The sequence below is a fragment of the Motacilla alba genome, chromosome 6 (assembly GCF_015832195.1).
Source record: "Motacilla alba alba isolate MOTALB_02 chromosome 6, Motacilla_alba_V1.0_pri, whole genome shotgun sequence".
Taxonomy (NCBI): Eukaryota; Metazoa; Chordata; class Aves; order Passeriformes; family Motacillidae; genus Motacilla; species Motacilla alba.
Window position 1 is genome coordinate 11016703 of NC_052021.1, and position 20138 is coordinate 11036840.

General features: G+C 37.7%; 1 protein-coding gene across 2 annotated transcripts in view; it reads right to left on the reverse strand.

Moving 5' to 3' along the window:
- The window catches only part of SH2D4B (SH2 domain containing 4B), an 81202-nt gene that overhangs the window by 21189 nt on the left and 39875 nt on the right, over positions 1–20138 (reverse strand). For both annotated transcript variants that reach the window (XM_038140523.1, XM_038140522.1), the window contains 3 exons: positions 19824–19968; positions 11854–12061; positions 10698–10825 (listed from right to left, as the gene is read on the reverse strand). In XM_038140523.1, coding sequence (XP_037996451.1) covers positions 10698–10825; positions 11854–12061; positions 19824–19968 — 481 coding nt within the window. The remainder of the gene's footprint in view (positions 1–10697; positions 10826–11853; positions 12062–19823; positions 19969–20138) is intronic.

Here is a 20138-nt window from a genome sequence, read left to right on the forward strand (position 1 = left end):
TACTGATGAACCCTTCTCCTTTCTATAATTAAATTAATAGATCCAAAAAGTACAAAACCGTGATTATACAACCACTTACACCTGCTCACAATGGTCTTTAAAAGCACATATATCTGACAGCTCACCTAGAATGCTATAATCTCAAGGGTGTTGAAGAAGCTGTCAAGACACATTTTCCATAAACCTAAATGACAAGTGTACTAGTAAATCACAGTGTCAGCAGAGCTCACTCAAAAGGAGAAGAAAAACAAAAGCCACAGTTGACATGGAGCACTGGAAAATTCAAATTTTACAGCTGAATGTTTCAGCAGACAACAAGGCAGAAAATATACTGTGTTCTTTGCTTTACATGCTTTTCTCTCAAGTGAAGGAAAATTATTTTTTCTTTAAATATATTCCCTTTGTGTAAAGTTTAAGAACTCATTTATTTTTGGGTACATTAGCAATCTGAAATCTATTTTTATCTGTGAGAAGCTTCCAGATGACATCACTGATCTCATAAGAAATCATTCTACATGTTTTTTTAATCAAGTAATTATTAGAAATTTTATTGCTAAAAGGGGTAAAAATTTAAATCATTGTGTATCTAGAGTAATTTCCCATATTCAAATTAAAGCAGCAGGTCCAGATAGACTTCTACAAACCATTTTCTGTAACTGCTTAAGAAACTGTACTTCTTTATCTAGCTCAAAGAAAAGTAAATCTAGGCATAATATTGATAACTAATTTTTCTTCTCACACACTTGGCTAGATTCAGGAACCTTAGGCTAGCTTTGTTAATTACAGTGCTTTCTAGCAGCTTGCAGCATTCTTGAACATTGATTTCTTGTACTGTTCCTCAGGGGGAAAGGTTACCTTTAATCACTCAATAAAGTGAACCAGACACTGAAGCACTGTTGAAAGTCAAATGAGAACAACATTGGGATAGTAAAAACTTCACACCTAACAAGTGGCAGTGTAGTACCCATGTGCAGCTCTGACAGTGACCCAGTTCTGGACATCCCCTGGGGTGTGACACAGTTCTCAGTTAAGCCACCAAAAACCAGGCACTAAATTGCCTCATTTCCTACCAGCAGTAGCGCTAAGGTGAGTGAGTTAGCAGCTAGGCTCAAATTCACAGCAGGATCATCTGAATGAGGGGTTTGAAGCCACTACTCAGAAACAGAAATTGCTTCAATGGAGGAACCAACTTCATCTCAAGTTCCAAAAAAGTTATAAACAGAAGCAAGCACAAATTTTTACTTAATTTTTGAATACAAATTCTGGAATTAAGTGTCTTTCATTCACACTAAATTTCATTAATGAAACATGATAAAAGGAACTGAACTGACACAGCAACTGTGCAGAATAATTTGTTCCTCCCACCATCTAGGTTCTCAAACTTTCTGTCAACACCCTGTAAACAGTAGCTTGGTTAAGAGAGAAAATAGGAAAGGGAGTTCTGTCCCATGACTAATGAGCTACTACTTTCTCGTACTTTGGATTGAGTATCTATAAATGTTTATAGCACACTTCAAGTCAAAAAGATTCCTTTATCAAGCATACTGGAATGAATTTATAATCACCACATGCACTCAAGAAAGGTCCACGCTGTGTTTAATTGTGAGAAGCAGTGGTACCAGCAGTGGCAGAATGGCCCATGGAGTTACATATAATTTAGATCTCAGTCTTCTCCAGCATGGATTAAGAACTCTTGTGTATTTTATTATGGATGTTGATCTTGGATAGAGAGCTAGGGTTTGAAGCACTCAGAGCCAATGCCAATCAGTGTGCCAACCTGCATGGCTCTTTTGGAACTTTTCCTCTTCAAAAGAGTTATGAGTTTATGATTTGACAATCCCATTCACTGAAAGGCCAGGAGAAGAAGGAAGAACTGACCTTTCTGAAATTAAAAAGGGAAAGGAGCTGTCATTCCCTTAATGTTTGCAAGGAAAAGGCAAATTTCTATCTCCCTCACTCCACCCCATTCTGCCTCCATGCCAGCAGCACACAGTCCAGTGACACACACACAGGTTAGTTGCCTGCAGTCACAGAAATCTCTTCCCTTTCTTTCTCTACCATCTCCTACTGTTTACCTCCTGCAGGGAAAGCTGTTCAAGTGTCATGATCTGCTTCTAACTGGGTGAACTGGAATTAAGCTAAACCAGTAACATATTTTCTCTCAGCCCCACACTTTCCCCCCTGCATGACTACACACAATACCTGCTGGTACCCTGTTTGAGAGAGTTGTCTTTGCTTAGCAGGAAAATAATATTACTTCAGAGGAGCTGTCAAACTAATAACTTGTAATCTTTTCCCCTGAGGCTGGATCAATAGGACTGCAGGTTCAATGCTTAGCAGAGCAAGAAGAAGGACCAATAAGGCTTCCAGCTTCTGGGAAATCAGGGAAATTTACTGACCTCAGGTCTGCAAGTATTTGCTGGGCTTTAAATAGATAAAATAATAAATATAACTCAGTCTGTTGTAAGCTGATGAAAAAATACACAGAAGCCTGTGAAAGAGAAAGCACATTCTTGTAAGTGTGCAGGCAAAGGAACAAGAGCTGCAGGCATGGCTGATAGACACTTAGATACCGACTAACAATAAGCAGGATATGAGCAATTCATCCAGGACTAACAAGGGTCTGCACAGGATACCTGTGATATGCTAGAGGGGGGGATCAGGAAACAAACAGACACAGCACAGTATGAGCTGAATGTCTTGCACTGGTAGTGATTGATATCCAAAAGTGCCTTGTGCATGGATAAACTCCAACTGACACATCCACAATGCTACTGGAAGGAGAAAGCATGGTCCAGCAGGTGAGGACCAGACTACAGTACCTGGAAAAGGGTACCACTGCTCAGACTCATGCTGCTGGACAGATGAATAAGGCCTTCTGCATTTGCTTTGGTCACCATCAAATAATCATAATTCATTCCAGTCTTACTATAATCAAGCTTTGTAGGTGTCTGGGCTTGTTACTCGTGTGTAACACTTCTTATTTTGTGTACAATGTGACTTTTATGTCTTTAGGTATGATTTCTTCCAAACACCTCTTGCTCTTATATCACATGCTTTTCATAAACAATTCTTCATATCTAAGCACTAACAGCAGAGCTTACTGTCCAGACACACCTCTCTTTGTTTTATGCAATGTGATAAAGCCTGAAGGAGCTGCAGTTAATAGAGAAATGTACTCACACACAGAGCAGCTCAAAATGGAGACAGAACTGTAGTGAAAAAATACAGGTAAATACTGTAAGCTACCATGATGGCTTACTAAGCAAAACCATAATTGCTCACAATTATGACATGCTTTAACAGTAGCAGATGGAGAAGAAAATCTTAATAGTTTTTTAAGTGAAAGGGGAAGATGTCTTCAAAATGTAAAGGAATTCGATTTTCAATATTTTTTCAGTAAATTCACCTGGGAGTAAACTCTGTGAAAAAGTTGCTCATATTCTTCACTTATGCAAAGAACTGCCTGACAAACTTGAAAAGCCTTCTTTATAACAAATTATTATTTTTAACTAACCCTGCACTGTCTGGGCTCTGTACCTGACCTGTTTTTGTAAGTGAAACTGTTAGCCCACCACACCTGTTTCCTCTTTGTGCTCACGTGTTTTTATTATCTCTCATTTTAAATGTCTGCCATACCTGCTAAGGAAAATAGCTTCCAGTTAAAAAGCAGTCAAGAAGGACAATGTACTGTAAAAGAATAAGAAAGCTCATTTCACATTAGCAATTAGCCTATTTACATTAATTATTCAACTGCCTCATTCTACAATTTCCCTGCTGTTCTTTTGTGCTTCCTTTCTCCTTGCAGCCTGTAACAGCTCACATTACCTCACTTTGATACTTTGCTCCCTTCCAAGAGGAGCCATGAGTCTAAAACATTTATTTTGTTTGCTAATAACCTGTCTGCGTAGACACTTTGGAGCTCTAATGGTGTACGAAAAACAATTCCAAAGCCTTCAAAAGAACTGACAGACTGAAGCAATCATTATGACCTAAGTGGAATGAATTAGTGTGTGAAGGATCATCTTATTTCTCAGAAAACAGAAAAACACCTCTCATTTCTTAAAAAAGAAGCCAAGAGCTGAATTGAAGCTGAGGAAGCATTTGGGTTTTTTCATGTTATGGGTCTGACTTAGGACACAAATAATCAAGTACCAGAATCCATCATAGGACCTCAACTCCAAATACTGTATAATCTTTGAAAAATACTATCAGAATATCCAGTAAATGTTTGATAAGAATATGTTCAGGAAATATAGAAAAAGAATGTTCCATCTCACAGGAAGTAAAAGAGATTATCATGACTCTAATAACAGCTCTCATGCTCATATTCACCCATGTAAAGAATATATATAAAATTGCAAGGACAAACTGATTCATGTCTGGTGCTGCATTAAAACCTGTACGTGTAGGCTATAAAAATTATTGCTTTCTAATAATTCTGAAGTAAAATTACAATAGTGTTACTATTTAAAGGCAATGGTACAAACCCAACGTGAGCCAATCCTCAGTGCTTCAAATGCAAGGCAGATTTTCCAGCCTCACCGAGGGTTTAGCACCCCCTCTGTGTAATACACCAGAGGGCTCTCATTCATCCTGCAGCACCACTGTGACAGGAATATCATCATTCTGTGCCTCAGTCCAGCAGTGGGGGAAAGCACAGGAACAAGCAGCCTTGGAAATTCCTGTGCTCTGTGTAACCACAGGATGGGGACAACAGAGGTGACAGCTGAGCCTGCCTTCCCACTCAGGCCAAACTACTCTACACGTTTTCCAATGTAGGCTTATGTGATGAGAGTGTAATTTGGTGTCTAAACTTATTCCACATCTGTTCTTCCTGCCAAGATTCCCAATAAAGGTACTTTCCATTCCTACCTAATTTTTCTGAGAAAACCACACAGACTGGGGATGCTGATTGATACTAATTGGCTGTGGCATTACTTGTTTTGCACAAAATCAACCAGGTGGCAATATCTGGCAGCCTGTGTTGACCTGGCTGTATCCCTGCAGCAGCCACAAGCCACAGTTGAACTACTGATCACAACTGTGTCCATCCTCTCTGAGAACTGACTGGCAGAGAACAGAGAACTCTACCTTTTTAGGAAAGGAAGTAAGACATAATTCTCTTCTAAATCTATCATCTCGAAAGTATCCTCTTTTTTTTAATCTTTCCCAGACAATGGTTCAAAATAAATTTTTACATTCTGTAACATCTTTTTTTAATCTCACTTCCCCCTCCTCATTACTTGCATAAATTAGAGAACTGCATCTGTCCTGCAAATGTGTGCAACAGATGCATTGATATTCACAATTTTCGTTTGAGTCAGAAATTCTCTGATTCCATTCCAGATGTTTCCCAGCCACAGGACGTTTTAGATACCAAGCCTTGCATATAGCTATTTTTTGCATCCTTTAAGTCCTGTGGAAGACAGTGAAAAGCTCTCAGTGAATTCAGGAGATTTTAAACAAACTTTGTATCTTTTTATTACCAGCTACAATTCTAGAAGAGAAAAAAATCCCAAACCCCTAGGGGTCAGTTTACTTAAGCAAATAGTCTATGTGCACACTTTCTCAAATAGATGTAAAACCTAGATAATGATAAAGCAGTGAATTAGAAAACAGATCATTAATATCAAGAAGGCTGTACTTCTGCTAGATTTACAACACTTGCTTTACATCTTCCTAAAATGCATTTATTGAAACACCAGAAAGTTCCTCTTCAAGAGCAGAAGAAAAAGCAAGCTTTTGTGCTCAAAGCAGCAAACTTTATTCACTGTTAGATGTTTTTCAAACAAACCATTGCCATTTCTGTGTCTTTTAAAAATACTATAACACAAACTACATGTTATATTTCCCGCAGTTCAGTTATATGAATATTCTGAGTGCCCTCACTGTTGTTCAGGGACTCAGAATGAATAAACTTTCAGAAATATCTCCTTTACTGAGAACACCTGATTTGCAGAACCATTATCACTCTTTTGGTATGCTAGATTTTCCTCTTGAAAACAAGTTTCTTCCTGAAAACAGCATTAGCCATCTCAGGTTAAACCTTGATCTGTAAACGTTTGCAACACGTTCCTGATAAACTGAAATTTTTCTTCCCTGGCTCCCCTGACCTCAGAGATTATTCAGCTCCTTCATCTCTCAGCATTCTTTTAATCCATCCTTCAATCTGCTCTGATCATCTCCTCCACAGCTCCCCACTCCCTTAACTGCATCACCACTCTGACTTCCCCTGGTGAAATGGTTCTCCACAATAGCACCCATGCTCCTGCAATTACTTTTTAAAGATACAGCCTTTAGGGCAACTACCTCATGTTTCCAGATCTGTGATATCAGCCTCTGAACTTTCCTTTCAACCTGAAGGCAAGTGGAGATCTGATAGTGCTGCAGCAGACGCTTGGCAAGCAAGCCCACAGCCACCCACAGACAGGCAATGAATAAATTCTGTACTGTGCTCACTATACGCCTGAGAGATCCCTGTTGTATTGTGTATAAACAGAAACAATCATTAAACATTGCTCTCAAGTAAACCTGGGGAAATATTTTGAGATCAACATCCTCTGCGAAGTCCTGCACCCCTATATTCTGAATAGAAAATAACCAAATGCAGAGCAAAGTATGCGAGGGTGAGTCTAACATCTGAAGTTAAAAATATCAAAACTATCAAAAGTAACAGCGGACAAACTAATTGGAATGGGGGGAAAAAAGTGCTGAAGCAGATTGCAAGCACAAGAGAAAGTTTAAAAGACAAATGAAAGAGTAAATATGAAAATAATACACATTTCGGTCACCAGCAACATTTGGTTAAATACTGAGGGGAGGAAGGGTCTTTAGTTTTGTTCCTGCATGGAATTCTATCCCAAGTGTCTTATGCCTGCAAAAAACTGAAAACCGCAATTTGCTAATGTCTGTGATAGTTTGACAAAACTCTTCAACATTTAGGGAAGACTGATAACTTTCCCTTTACTCAGCATGGGTCCCACAGGGGTTTGAAAAGAAAAATCCTGTTCAAAGCTAAACTTAGAAAAACAAGGAATGTGTCCCCCTTTCCAGCCTGTTTGAGAGACAGCTCTCCCATACTAAACATCGATTTACTTCCCTGCTTTCAAAGCATATCAGCAGCTGGCATCTTGGCACAGAATGCTCTTAATTCAAATTAACAAAAACCTTTCATACAACTTAATACAACATTAGGATGCCCATATAAGTTTGATGAATATGCTTATAGCCATCAATTAGCAGGTAGGAAATGACAATACAATTATTACCTTTCTTGTTATCACACTATACAGAATTTACCTTTAATTAAATTTAGACCAATTTCTTAGTTTTCGTAGTCAAAAAAATTAAATCATATTTCTTTTCACTCAAACCTAAGGCAACTATTAGACAATATAAAAGAAATAGACAATGATTACATTAAATCCCAAGATAGTCCTGGTGCCACCTTAATCACTGGCTCTGATTCTTCTTCGTTTTAACTGTTTTCATTTGTTTGAGAATTGAGCATTGAGCACTTTGGCCACAAAGTGGGCATAAGCTACTTTAAAAAAGAGGTTCACTGCTTCACAAACCAAATGAAGTAAAGATCATATCATAATTTTATGATTTAGGACAGAATTGAAGTTGGTTTTAATTTATATAAAACATTTGAAAATAGATATGTATTTTTTTTCTTTGCAAACTTAAGAAAATTATTCTAGAATGGAAGGGCAAATGAATTGGGTTTTGACAGGGATCTATTATTCAAACAGAGAAAAAAATAATTGAATTTACATCTAGAATTCAGCTGTATGTTACAATTTGTATCCTTAACATCATTTTCTTTAATGAAGAAAACAGTAAAGCCTATTTCAAATGAGCTACAAAATATCTGCTGGAATTTAGATAACTGATGATAATTTCAAGAGACAAATAGAGATGGATGAAGTTGAAGCTGATATTTATTTAAGAAGTAACTTTTTGTGAATAAAGAAAGAAATGTTCTGATTTGAAAGACCTTTTATTACTACAGATTTTACTACCCTGCTTCAAATGAAACATTTTGTAGTGATTCTTCAAATGAAGACAAAAGGAAAACTTCAGGTACATTAAGCAAGCCATATGTTACCGTGTTTCATGTACCATGAAAATGCCTCAGACAATGTGTATTTTTAAACAGAATCCAGATTGGTTTGATGACTTAAAGTGGAAAATAAGCCAAATATATGAGGATAAAGACATTTGCATTATGATTTGTACTTTACTACTTTAGCTACACACATCTGTCTCACAGCTTCATCTCTGCATAACTAGAATAAGTTATATGTCCACAGTACAATTTGCAGACAGTGAATCAGCTAATGCTTAACTTCAGCTAAAAGGCTGAACAGCCTGACAGTCAAAGCAGGCAAACCAAGCTCTACTGACCCTGGCAAAAACAAGTAATTCTGTAATAAACTGATATCTACTTTTTCAGTACTGCTGCAATTACTCTCTTAGTGCATTGCATTCAAAAAACTCTTAACGTGAGGCAGAATATTAAACTCCCATTTTATAGTCCAAAACTGAGATATAAGAAAATACAGAAGTTGCTCAAGGATGTGAAGGACCTGATTATACCTGTTGTGAGAGATGCTTGAGGTGACCCAGTGGCTTGAGCTGTCAGCTCTAATTCTGGGCTTTGCAGAATGGCTTTCATTTGTACTGCCAATTTCTTATACAAGTCAAATATATTCTGCTGTATATTTGTTCACAGACAAAAATCATTCATAATGTATCCTGGTTCCCTGAATACAATACAGAATAACAGGAGGTCCAGCAGTCAGACTCGATAATCCTTGTGATAATCCCTTCCAACTCAGCACAATCTATGATTCTGTTTGTTTGGTTTTCCTCAGAGTTTGTGTCCATTACAAACTGTAACACAGGCACCAGATAACACTAACCAAACACTAATTATCACACCTGTAATGACCTCTCTAGATTCCACCACTACAGAAGCGTTACAAGTCAGCTGAGTTGTTCACAATTTACAATTGTAACAATTAATCTGACCAGAGCTCCAAAAGCCAAAACAACTCATGCAGCAAATAAGTACCAAAACAGCACTCACAGGAGTCTCGGCAAAGGAAACTACTGAGCTTTAGGCTGGGAGTGTAACTTGATTGTCTTTGTCAGGCTCTTTGAGTGAGAGAAAGAAAAATTAGGTACTTTGCTTGCTTTTATAAGTCATTGTACTCAGTTTATCAAGATATGAAGAGCATGACCTAGGAAAATAAAGAATTATCATGAACATCTCAATTCTTTCAGTGGTTAACAAACTAATCCAAAAGCCACCAAAATTAGTAGAAAGACTGCACATGCATTGGCTCAAGCCCAGATACCTCCTTAACTTCAAGCATAAATTATGTTTGTAACTCCTCACATGAATTTATATGGATGTGACCTTCCCACACGCATTTATCATTGGATCATACAGAAAGATCCTGGTTGGAAGCACATCTGGCAAATGTCCACAAATGAAATTTTAATCAGTTTGTCTCTCAGAAAGCAACCACACCAAATGTCTTCTCTAAGGAAACAATCAACACTGTCTGCATCACTGTTCGTAAGAAATGAAAGTATTTAGAATTTACAAGCTACACGTGACTGACTTCAGTGTCTTTGACCAATTAAGCCAATGAAAATAGCAGCTTGTTGATGTCTTTTAACACATAAGGATCTGTGTATCATAAACAGAAATCTGAAATACATGAAACACTAAACATATTCAGAAATCTTCCTTGCCTGACTCACTTCAGAACGCCCACACATCGTCACCTTAGCCTTAGAGAATCATGACTCAGATGAGGGTCAGCTTGGTGCTTTGAACAAAGTAGCAATGAAAAAAGCAGCAAAAGGAGCAATGAAAAAAAAACAAAAAGAGATTTAACTTTAAAGTCTTGCTGGTCCCTCAATTATGTCAGCTATTAAACCAGAAATTTTTTTTTAATGTCTAAGAATACTGACTATAAAGATCATTGCTACCTATGAAAATAAGACCTCTTACCTGTGATTTTGATATCAAAGATTCAGCTGCATTGCTAATGCTGTACAAAGCAAAAGTCTCAGAGATGCTAGCAACTCCAGCAGATAAGACAGCAAATTTTGGATCTGCATATGTCCCATTTCAGGAAAACTGCCTAAAATTATACACTCTCAATTATTTTTGAGGAAAAAAATTAATAATTTTTGTTTGCAAAGGAAAGCACGAAACAAAAAATGCTGCCCCAGTTTATAAAGTAAAACAATGATTAAAAAGATATGAGTTTGAGTCATTCTTGCAAATCAGGTAAATCAAAAACTTGAACATCAGTCATCTACCTACCACACCATTGTAGTATTTTCTAGTTAATTTTGGAGTTCTTCTTCCCCTATCTTGGTTTCAATACTCTCACTTGACTTGCTATTTTGCAGCAAGTATATTTTGGCCAAAATATTCCTGAAAAGAACCTCTGGTGACATGAGTCCCACATCATTCTACTTAATTAGTAAAAAGAAAACAGGAGAGTTGTATGCTAATAGTAGGAAAGGTGCAAAAGTCTTGTTTTAACAGGCACTCGGTTTCACCATATCAGTAGGGTTTGCTTTTTGGGATGGAAGCTGGCAAGATTAATTTCCTGAGCAGATGCTCACAGCTCTGTTAGACACAAAATGAGAGATCAGGGAATTACCATGGAACCACTGAGCAATCCTGTTGGTGCTCCTCTCAAAGCCAGCCCGCCGAGGGATCTGCTCCTCCTTGAACCAGCGAATGATGACGTCTCGGGAGAAGGGCCGAGAAGGGCGCTCCCAGATGTTACTGCACGCAAAGACAGAGCATCAGCAGTGTGTGAAAACAAGGGACAGCATAAATAATAGTCTCTTTTTACATATTGACAAAGCATACAGCTGCAAAATGGTCAGCGTAACTTCTGCTCAGTACAACTCACTGAACAACTTTAACTTTTTAAAATTTGTTAAATTTACTTTGTGTTTTTATGGAAACCACAGGAGTGTGATTTTTATATTTACAATGGCATCCTAAACATTTTCTTACAGAACTCAAATTGAGAAAATAATTTACAACAATGGATGTTTCAGTCAACTTTCCTTTTGTAGCTCATTTTTATTCCAATGTAAATATTGACAAGCAATTCTTTTTTCTTGAGTAAATTCCATTTTACTGGCAAAAACTCCAAATCAGTATCAGCTATAATACACTGTGTCTCCAAACAGGAACCACTAAGCACAATAGAGGAAATGTTTAGTTTAAACCTTTATCTTTCCTTTGCATTGTCAGCTTGACAGCCTGCCTTACTCTTTCTACTGCTTTTAATGTGTTTTAGTTAATAGGAATCATCCTCCAATTTGAATTCTTCTCCTCTCCTGCAATTAATTGTGCCCCTAAATAGTCAAATGAAAGACTAATAAATACCTACTAAGATACTTAGTTTTGCCTGAAAAAAGCCACAAAAAAAAAAGCCTCTGAAACTTAGGACTGCTCTCTGTTAAAAAAAAAAATAAAAATGCTGTTAAGCAGCAGGCAGTTTTAGGCTTGAGGCTGAAGACTTGCCTAAGAATTTGCCCGTTTGACTTCAGCCTCACATACTGATCTCATACTGTCTTCTCAAGGAGTCATCTCTGTGTGAATTCTAAGAAATCAGCCTGAAGATAAATGACATTTAGTTTGCATTAAATGTGCTTCTCTTTTCCTTTAAACACTCTTTTTCCTGATCATGAGGAAATAGCAAGACTGAGGACTCCCAAAACCTGAAGAACTGCTTGTAGGGATTGGAGAAGGATCAATCCAAGAGAAAATGTTTCAAAACCACTCCAGCACAAACCAACCTGGACGCTGCAGGAGCCAGCAAAGGACTTGCACTGTTGTTGTTCAGTTTGATCTCCTGATCATTGCTCAGGTTTGTCCCCTGGAACAAATGACTCAGGCCAGCCACTCTTCCCTTCTGGATGGCACGCAGGGACTGCCGTCGGTACTCGTCCCGCGCCCTGCGCGCTTTGTGGCTCCTCTCCTCATCAGCAGCCTTGGAGCGGCGCACTGGGAGGAATGAACGGGAGGAGAGATTGAGAAATCCAAACAGCCATTTAGCCCTCTGCTCACAGAGCAGCTTAGTGCCCTTATTCCTAGATGAGCTGATTTTAAGAATGTATAAATTTTGACACATTACCAAAGGCAGATAACTGGGTGGCTTCCCTGATGCCTCAAACCCAGGCCCACCTCTAGAAGAAGCCTCAAATTATCAATGATCTGACCACTACTGGCAATAACTGAACCTCTACATATTGTGATTAAATCTGACACTTCTTTTGGCTGTAATAAGAGAAATTCTGCTTGGGGACATCTTTTCCCCTGGAAGTGCACCAAGTTCTATGTTTCAAGAAAGGATGTTAATTACTGCTTTAAATTAAGTCTGTGTCTAACAGTGTTCTTGGCCACTATGAACATAACTAGAATTGAAGAGTCAATTCCCAAAATTCGCCATTATAAAAACTGACTTGTAGGTTGCACTTTGTCAGTGCTGTTTGCTTTCTGAAAGGCATATGCTATCTTTGTCATGGTACTTATAGACATTTCCAACTTGAAATTCACAGTCTAAAAAGGGCTTCAGTAACAATGGATAAATTAACAGCCATTGGAAAGGGCATGTTGATGCTGTGGATGGGGCTGCCTCACACTTCAGTCTCTGAAATTGTATATGGAAGACCAGAACTTGTACTGGAAGATTTAATACACACCTAACCACGGCACTAACCACTGAGTTACCCATTTCTGTAACCTGAAATGAGACTGCTGTTCGGGCCACTGGGGCTCAGGGATCTTTTACTAAAGCTTCTTCATTTTAAAGTTAATGTTCCAACAATCCTGTCTTTGACATGGTATAACTTAAATGCACCGAGAATTCTACTGCAAATATTTGTCATCTATCAGCTCTTTTCTGGTGCCTCAAGCTCCATTTGGATGATGTTTTTGAGTCACAAATAACTGCAGGCAGGCAAATTATTCCAGTGCAAAACAAACCTTTAACATGCAGTGAAGCAAATATTAAAGAAGCTAGCTATGGCCTCCAGTAGCAATTATCAATCCTACCATGACTATCCTGGCTTAGATCATACCCAGTTCATAAAGTGAGCACTCCATTTCCTAGTCCCCTGTGACTATACCTGTGACTAGGAATGCATGATATAATATACCAGATAGCTGCATTTCATTAGTCTGCTTGCATCCCTCTGGTTTATACTCCCATTTAAAGCAAGCAGAAGTATAACTGGATTTAACTCCCAAATTCTAAGAAGGTTTAATGGAATCAAGAAATAAAAGCACTCAAAGCCAAATGAAATGAAATAAAACCTTGTGGGTAAATGAGGGAAAAGGAAAAGACTTTTAAGCTGAGAATTATATAATATTATCATAAGCAGAAAAATATGCAGGACTAAAAGCTCATCAAGATAGCATAATAAATGAGTCATAGATGCTTCACATATATACAACTGGCAGGACTTCAGTTTCACTTAACTACAGACCCTGCAGCTTTGGCTAGACACAGTAACAAACAAATGTACAGCAGAGGAAATACAAGTAACAGACTTCACTATTTATCTTAGAGATCATTATTTTTAAGGGTAGATAACATCACATACATATAGTGCTTCAATGGCTCCAGTATTTCTGTGATTTATCCCTTATAAAACCACTCATAATGGTCACTTTCAAGATGAACTTTGTGCTTGCAGCACAAGGAGAAACTGCAAGGAAGAGGAGTGTGATGCAACTTTGCAAGATATCTAGAAACCCTCCACTGTTTGCCACCATCACAATATTCAGATTGAGGGCAGACTGCCTGGAGCTTTCTAGGACTCTTTTCTACTGATGTACAGGCTGCCTGGCAATGAAAAAGGCAAGGTATCTTCATGCCCCCCTCTCCTCAATATTAGGCACTCTTTTCATAAGTCATTCCTATTGTATTTTTGCTAGCCAACAAATCTGTACCATCAGAAGTCAGTGACCCAAACTACATTTTCCCAAACTATCAAACTTTAGTACTTACCACAAACGTATGACGTGAGGTAGCATAGTTAAATATCAATAGCGACTATTAAATATCAATATTCAGAAAACCTTTTGAAAGTATGACATGCAGCCCTCTCTATGCAGACATATACATGTATGTATGTGTGTTTAAATTTATTTACATACCCATACATGTGTGTATGTGTCCGTGAACACATAAGGATAGGGAGGGCTGTATACAGATATTGAGATTTTATATACAAAATCATCTCCTTCACGTTATTCAAATTTCCCAGTAAAGGTATCTGAATTGTATCACTAATCATAGAGATGCATAGGATCTCAATCAATTTTTCTTATTACTGGACTCCTAATTTTCTCCCTATCCCCTTCCTTGTAGTTACTCCCAAAAACATCCTTCTCTTTCCTCTGCCTTTAGAAGTTGTCTAGTACAGCTTCAACTGTGGACCTATGTTCCTAGGTTATCCTAAGTTTCATTAAATCTCTGATTGGTCAAGGGGCTTTTTGAGCAAATAATCAAAGTCACTGGCATCAATAACTATGTCTGGTGACTAGAAATAGTATTGGGAATAAAGCCATCACAGTCAGGAATCTACAGAAAAGTTTTTCACTACACCCCAGACAAAATTATATATACCACATGAACCATCCTCCCATACTGACACTTCCCACAAATTTATCTATCTTGGGAAAGTCACTTAGAGTCTGAAGGTAAATCTGGGTGTATTTTTGTAGAAAGTTTTTCTTACAATAGAATTTCATTACTATTCATATATTTCTTTATAGCTTAGAACCATCTCACTAGGAGGGAGAACTTTATGTCGGGATCAAGTCTAGCACAAATATTTTAAGATAGAAGAAGCCAAAATTCTACAATACTTGTATTTTAAGACATAACCTTTCCAGTAACAAGAAAGCAAAAGTAGTCAGGACTTCTAGTACTGACTTAAGTAGAAACAGATTCATTTTCTTAGCTCGCTGTCCTTTTACAGTAAATTTACTTCTGGCATGACCCCTGTGAAAAATACTAGTAGTGTAGTCAGTCAGTATTCTCAATGGGGAGATATCTGGAAAAAAAAAAAACCTAAAAGCTCTGAATCACCATAACAGATCCATATGTCTAGCATAAAGAATTACTACAAATAATAATTTACATACTCTTACTTCTTTCTTTTATTTAATGGAATAATGTAAGGACTGACAAGGTGGGGAAATTAGGAATTTGTCAAGCCCATGGGAGATCTACAGTTCAGCCAGGTCCTGTAAGACCAGCTCCAAGACCAGTTTTCTCTTCTGGTGTTGCTGGTACCAACAACAGGTGCATCCTCCAGTGCTCATAAAATGAATAAATTTCTGCCCTCCTGGAACTGGAGCTTGTGTGGAAATACATGAGCTGCTCGAGAGGTGCGTACCACTATGACTGCAGCCTCAGCACAGCAGGCCAAAAATGGATGACCAAGCCCTTCTGGAAAATGGGTAAATACATCCAAGACTGGCCCATGCTGCCATCATAGTCTGGTTGTACTAGAAATGAACAGTTTAAAGGCAGCTCAAAGATGTCTCTGTGACATGCAGTGTGAACTTCCTCTTACCAACAAAGAGCAAATCACAAAGCCGGGTATGCAGGGGCTCTTTGGATCCTAGAGGAGTTGGCTTGGGATCACCTTGTTTTCCATTAACAGTTTATGAGAATCTATTCTTTCTCTATGCTAAACTAAGGTGCCTTTTGTCTTCTATATTTTCTTAGGATTGGGAAATCCCTATTAGCAGTCCTGGCAAAGTTCTAATACCAAATATTTTTATATAGATGAGGATTAATTCATACTGCACTGCAGCTGAACTTGATCAAATAATTTGTGAAAGACTAAGAGCTCTCCATTTTCTATAAACTATTTTCTAAATCAATCTATTTTTGATTCACTGTCAGATATGTGAAAGCTGAAAAAACCCAAACATATGCTATGAATACCAATCATAATTTAATTTTTTTTTTAATTTAAGCTTTCCCCTTGTTAAAAATTCTTGGAAGCTTGATTATGAGCTATTCAAAATCACTAATAGGTAAAAATCAATCTGCAGATTTTCTGAGTACACATACAAATCACTCAGTGTTTTTTCCCTTTCTTAAATGGAAAATATAACTTCCCACAAATACTCTGCAATATGACTTCAGCAATCTTATCTGAAAGCACATGAATAATCTCATTCCTATTCAACAATGCACTGTGAGAACTATTGGGGTTCAGAAGGCACATATATGTAAGGTTGAGCACTTGCTTAGTTAATGCATAGCTAAACTGAGGACCACTCACTTTAAAATTCAGCATTTTATCAATGCTCCTGCCAGTAAACTCACTTGAATTTTTGGGGAAGATAAATACCCAATGAATTCCTTTAAAAGCCAGGCAAAAATAAATTCATAAAAAGATTTGTAGAAGAACATAAAAATACAACAACATAAATGAAGCCATAATAAGTCAGCTTGGTATCCTTCTTCCAAGAGAGACCAAAAGTAGGTGCTCAGGGAAAGGCAAAAGAATAGATCAACTCACTCATCTCAGTCTTCATTTTTACTGGAATAACTTTTTTCTGGAGATTAATAAAGCTGGTCAGATGGTATCTGAGCACTTCCCTACCCGATGCAGTTTGCAGGGCTTTGGCAGTGTATTAACAGAATGCCTTTTACAATATTCAATCAGATGAATATTTGTGCTACACATTTTCCTATCATGTTTCACAGACACTTTTTTGCTTTCTCAAAGAGAGGTCACACTTAAATCAACTAGAAACCTAAAAATGGGAAAGCACACAGAAATGTCCAAAACTAATGAGAATTAGTCTGCTAATTCTCTGTTGTCCAAGTTTAGTTTTGCTTTTCAGTTTCAAAAATAAGAGTTTTGAACAGTAGACTCTCTGAATAAGTCTTCCACTATTCATCTTTTCACTTGCCAACCAATATCCCTGCTCAAATTACTAACTTACAGCTGCCCTCAAAAATACCCCAATATACATCTTTTATATGAAATCAAAGTGCGTAATTGCTCTTACAATATCATTTTTCCCTTTTAGCACCGATTTCCCAAATTATTCTGCACTTGTTATTTAGTATAATAAAAGCCCTAAAATCATGTATTTCAGTTAACACAGTAGTTCTATGGGCCATTATTGTTCTTTGGCAAACAGCAGAAGCAAACTGAACTGAACAACAGAAACTAATATTAGCACCACTTTGCTTATTGCCTTGGCAATAAATATCTGAGGGATAATGTGATGAGGAGAGATGAATCCCCATCACATTCTGAATTCCATTTACTAACAAATCAGTAGTGTCATCAATATCATTGCTACATTCCTGTTCCCAATACCTGCTCTAGCACTACTGCTCCCCTACAGCACTGAGCCCCAGCTTTGTGGAACAGGGCAGGGTTCACTTCAAGGAGGCAAGATCCAAAGGAGCCTGGCCTTGTTCCTAATAGACAATATAGTCTCCACTGCACGTTTGTAGTGGCAAAAAAAAGTAAATACTACATCTGCTTGTAATACTCTTATGCATTCATGCATTTATTTATTACTTAGAAAAGCTGACTCGTGGACAGCTTTGCCTAACTTCACTAAGTTTCCTCTCAGTGCCCCACAGGAATACTTGCAGACAAAATGGAAGGATTACCATAAAAAGAAAAATATAGCTGGAACTGAAATAAAGTACCTGGTGAACCTGAGGTACTAATTTCATAGCAATTTCAGATGTTCTCACTTCCAAATATTTGTTACTATCTGCTGCATATTTTGGCTCCTGCAGTAAAGTTAAGGAAACGGAAGACATTAATACACCTGAGGAAACGCAGTGCAAAGTTTGATAGCACAGTCTAAACCAGCCAGAAACTGGTGTCAGATAAGGCACTAAACACTGCATCTTCCTATCTTCAGTTGTTACACTCATTTGCTAATGGAGCACGGTTCTGAGCCCTCAAACCAGCAGGGATAAATTGAGACACTGAGATAAGCATAAGAGGATAAACAAGGATATGGAACACTCCAGTCATTAGTCTGCAGTTAGTTTAATGCTAAATCAATTACTGCTAACAGCATAACTCTGGCAGCACAGAATTTATGGCAGGCTACAAACCCAGCAGCAGGCGAGAAGGTGCTGAGGCAGAGCAACTGCGGCTGACCAGGCTCAGCAGCTCTGAGCCACCTGAGCTGCTCTCAGTCACCCTCTGGCTGAGGGGACAGGCCTGCAGGTACTGAGGCACACGGGCTGGAGGTGATAGAATTCCTCCAGAGCATACAGAATACCCCAGAGCTTTCACAAGAAAAAGTACTGGTGGTAGACCATCCCCACCAGCATGTGATGCAGTGACAAGTGTTTTAACAGACCAAAAATGCCATTACAGAACTCCTGGTCAAAACTTTCCATGGCTTATTCCTTTTTCTCCCTCCTTTCTCCCATAATCATTCTACTGCACTTTTGATGTCTACCCTGCACAAACAGCATTCCTCAAGAAAACAGAGGCAACAATTTAAAACATCAGTTACCTCATTAATGCAATAGTAAGAAAATGATACCTGGTTTAAGTAGTGTTTGCATTATTTTGTTTTGTTTCAATGCAAAGGTAACCTGAATTATTTTTTTTTCTTTTAACATTATGATTGAAATGTATTTTCTTTCCTTATATAGTATCAAAGAAATCCTAAAGTACATAATACCATCCTCTATGCTGGGTTGTCAGTTGATGCTTGTTTTCTGCAGAACTAAAGGGCTACTTTTCCCTCAACTCACTTTACTCTCAAATACCCAAAATACAGAAAGTTAGTTTTCTTTTCCATATAAACATGTACACCTGCATTTAGATAATTCACCAGAAAATAATCACTTTATGTTTATTGACAGTGTAATATGCAGAGGTTTTATTGATCGAAATTAACATACTCTGTTATGAGCTTGGAAAATGGCACCAATGTATCATATAGATTTAATTCATCTTGTACAGAATGATTCATTATCAGATCAACTCCAGGTAATAGCACTTCAGTAATTAGTCCTCAGGAATTAATGAAGTGACGACTAAAGCCATAAAATAAACTAATTGTATATTTTGAAATTTATTCATAATGTGGACCATTACTTATCTACAGTATTAATGTATACATCTGTATAATAATATAGTTGTCCTGTTCCTTATACACTTTTTAGAATCACCAAAAAAATTGAAATTAATCACAATTATGATACCCATAAAGAATTTCAGGCTATCTAAAAAGGAAGAGTACTTCCATAGAATGAGATCATAATCATCATCAGGTGGTTTTTTTAGAGCAACAATCTAAGTATGATTTACTGTAATCTTTTGGAATGAAGTGAGTTTCAGCATTGATATCATAGTTTCACCCCACTACCATATGGAAGCAATTAAAATACTGATGAAGACAGATTTTATCTCTTCAAAGATAGCAGAGGACAAGCTGTCAAAATAACTGTGCCCTGAGTTATTATTACTAAGCCAAAACTGTTCATTAAGTACATTAGACAGAATTTAATGATCACAGTCATTGTACACAAAAACTTTTCTACAAGGCATTGACACAGATTCAGGAAGAAATCCAAAACTTCTGTTTGTAATTTTAAGCTGGCAATTTCCACCAAAAAAATACAGCACTTTGTATTGCACTAGGTAGAAGAGATTTTTTTGGCCACACCTTCTCCATTCTGTAAGTGAGCATTTATCTGTTTTCAGAAATACACGAGTGCTGTGAGGGTAGTTTTACTCACACTGTTCTTCCCACTCCTGGTCATCGTCGCTGTGCTGACTGTGCTGCTGAGCTTGCTTGAGGCTCAGGTACAGCTCCTTTGCCCGGATTTCTTCTTGCTGCCTGATTAGTTCCTCACCTTTCTGTCTTTCCTCTTCCTCTCTTTTCTACAGAAAATGAAGTAAGCCACAAGTTACTAAAGAGGAAGAATGTGCCAAAAGTTGAGACACTGCTTCAGTTGCTTCCTATCACAGAGAAGCTGCATTACCCTGGACAAATCCCTATGTCTTCTAACTTTGGGCTTCTCACCTCTCAAAACTGGCATTACTGAATTTTC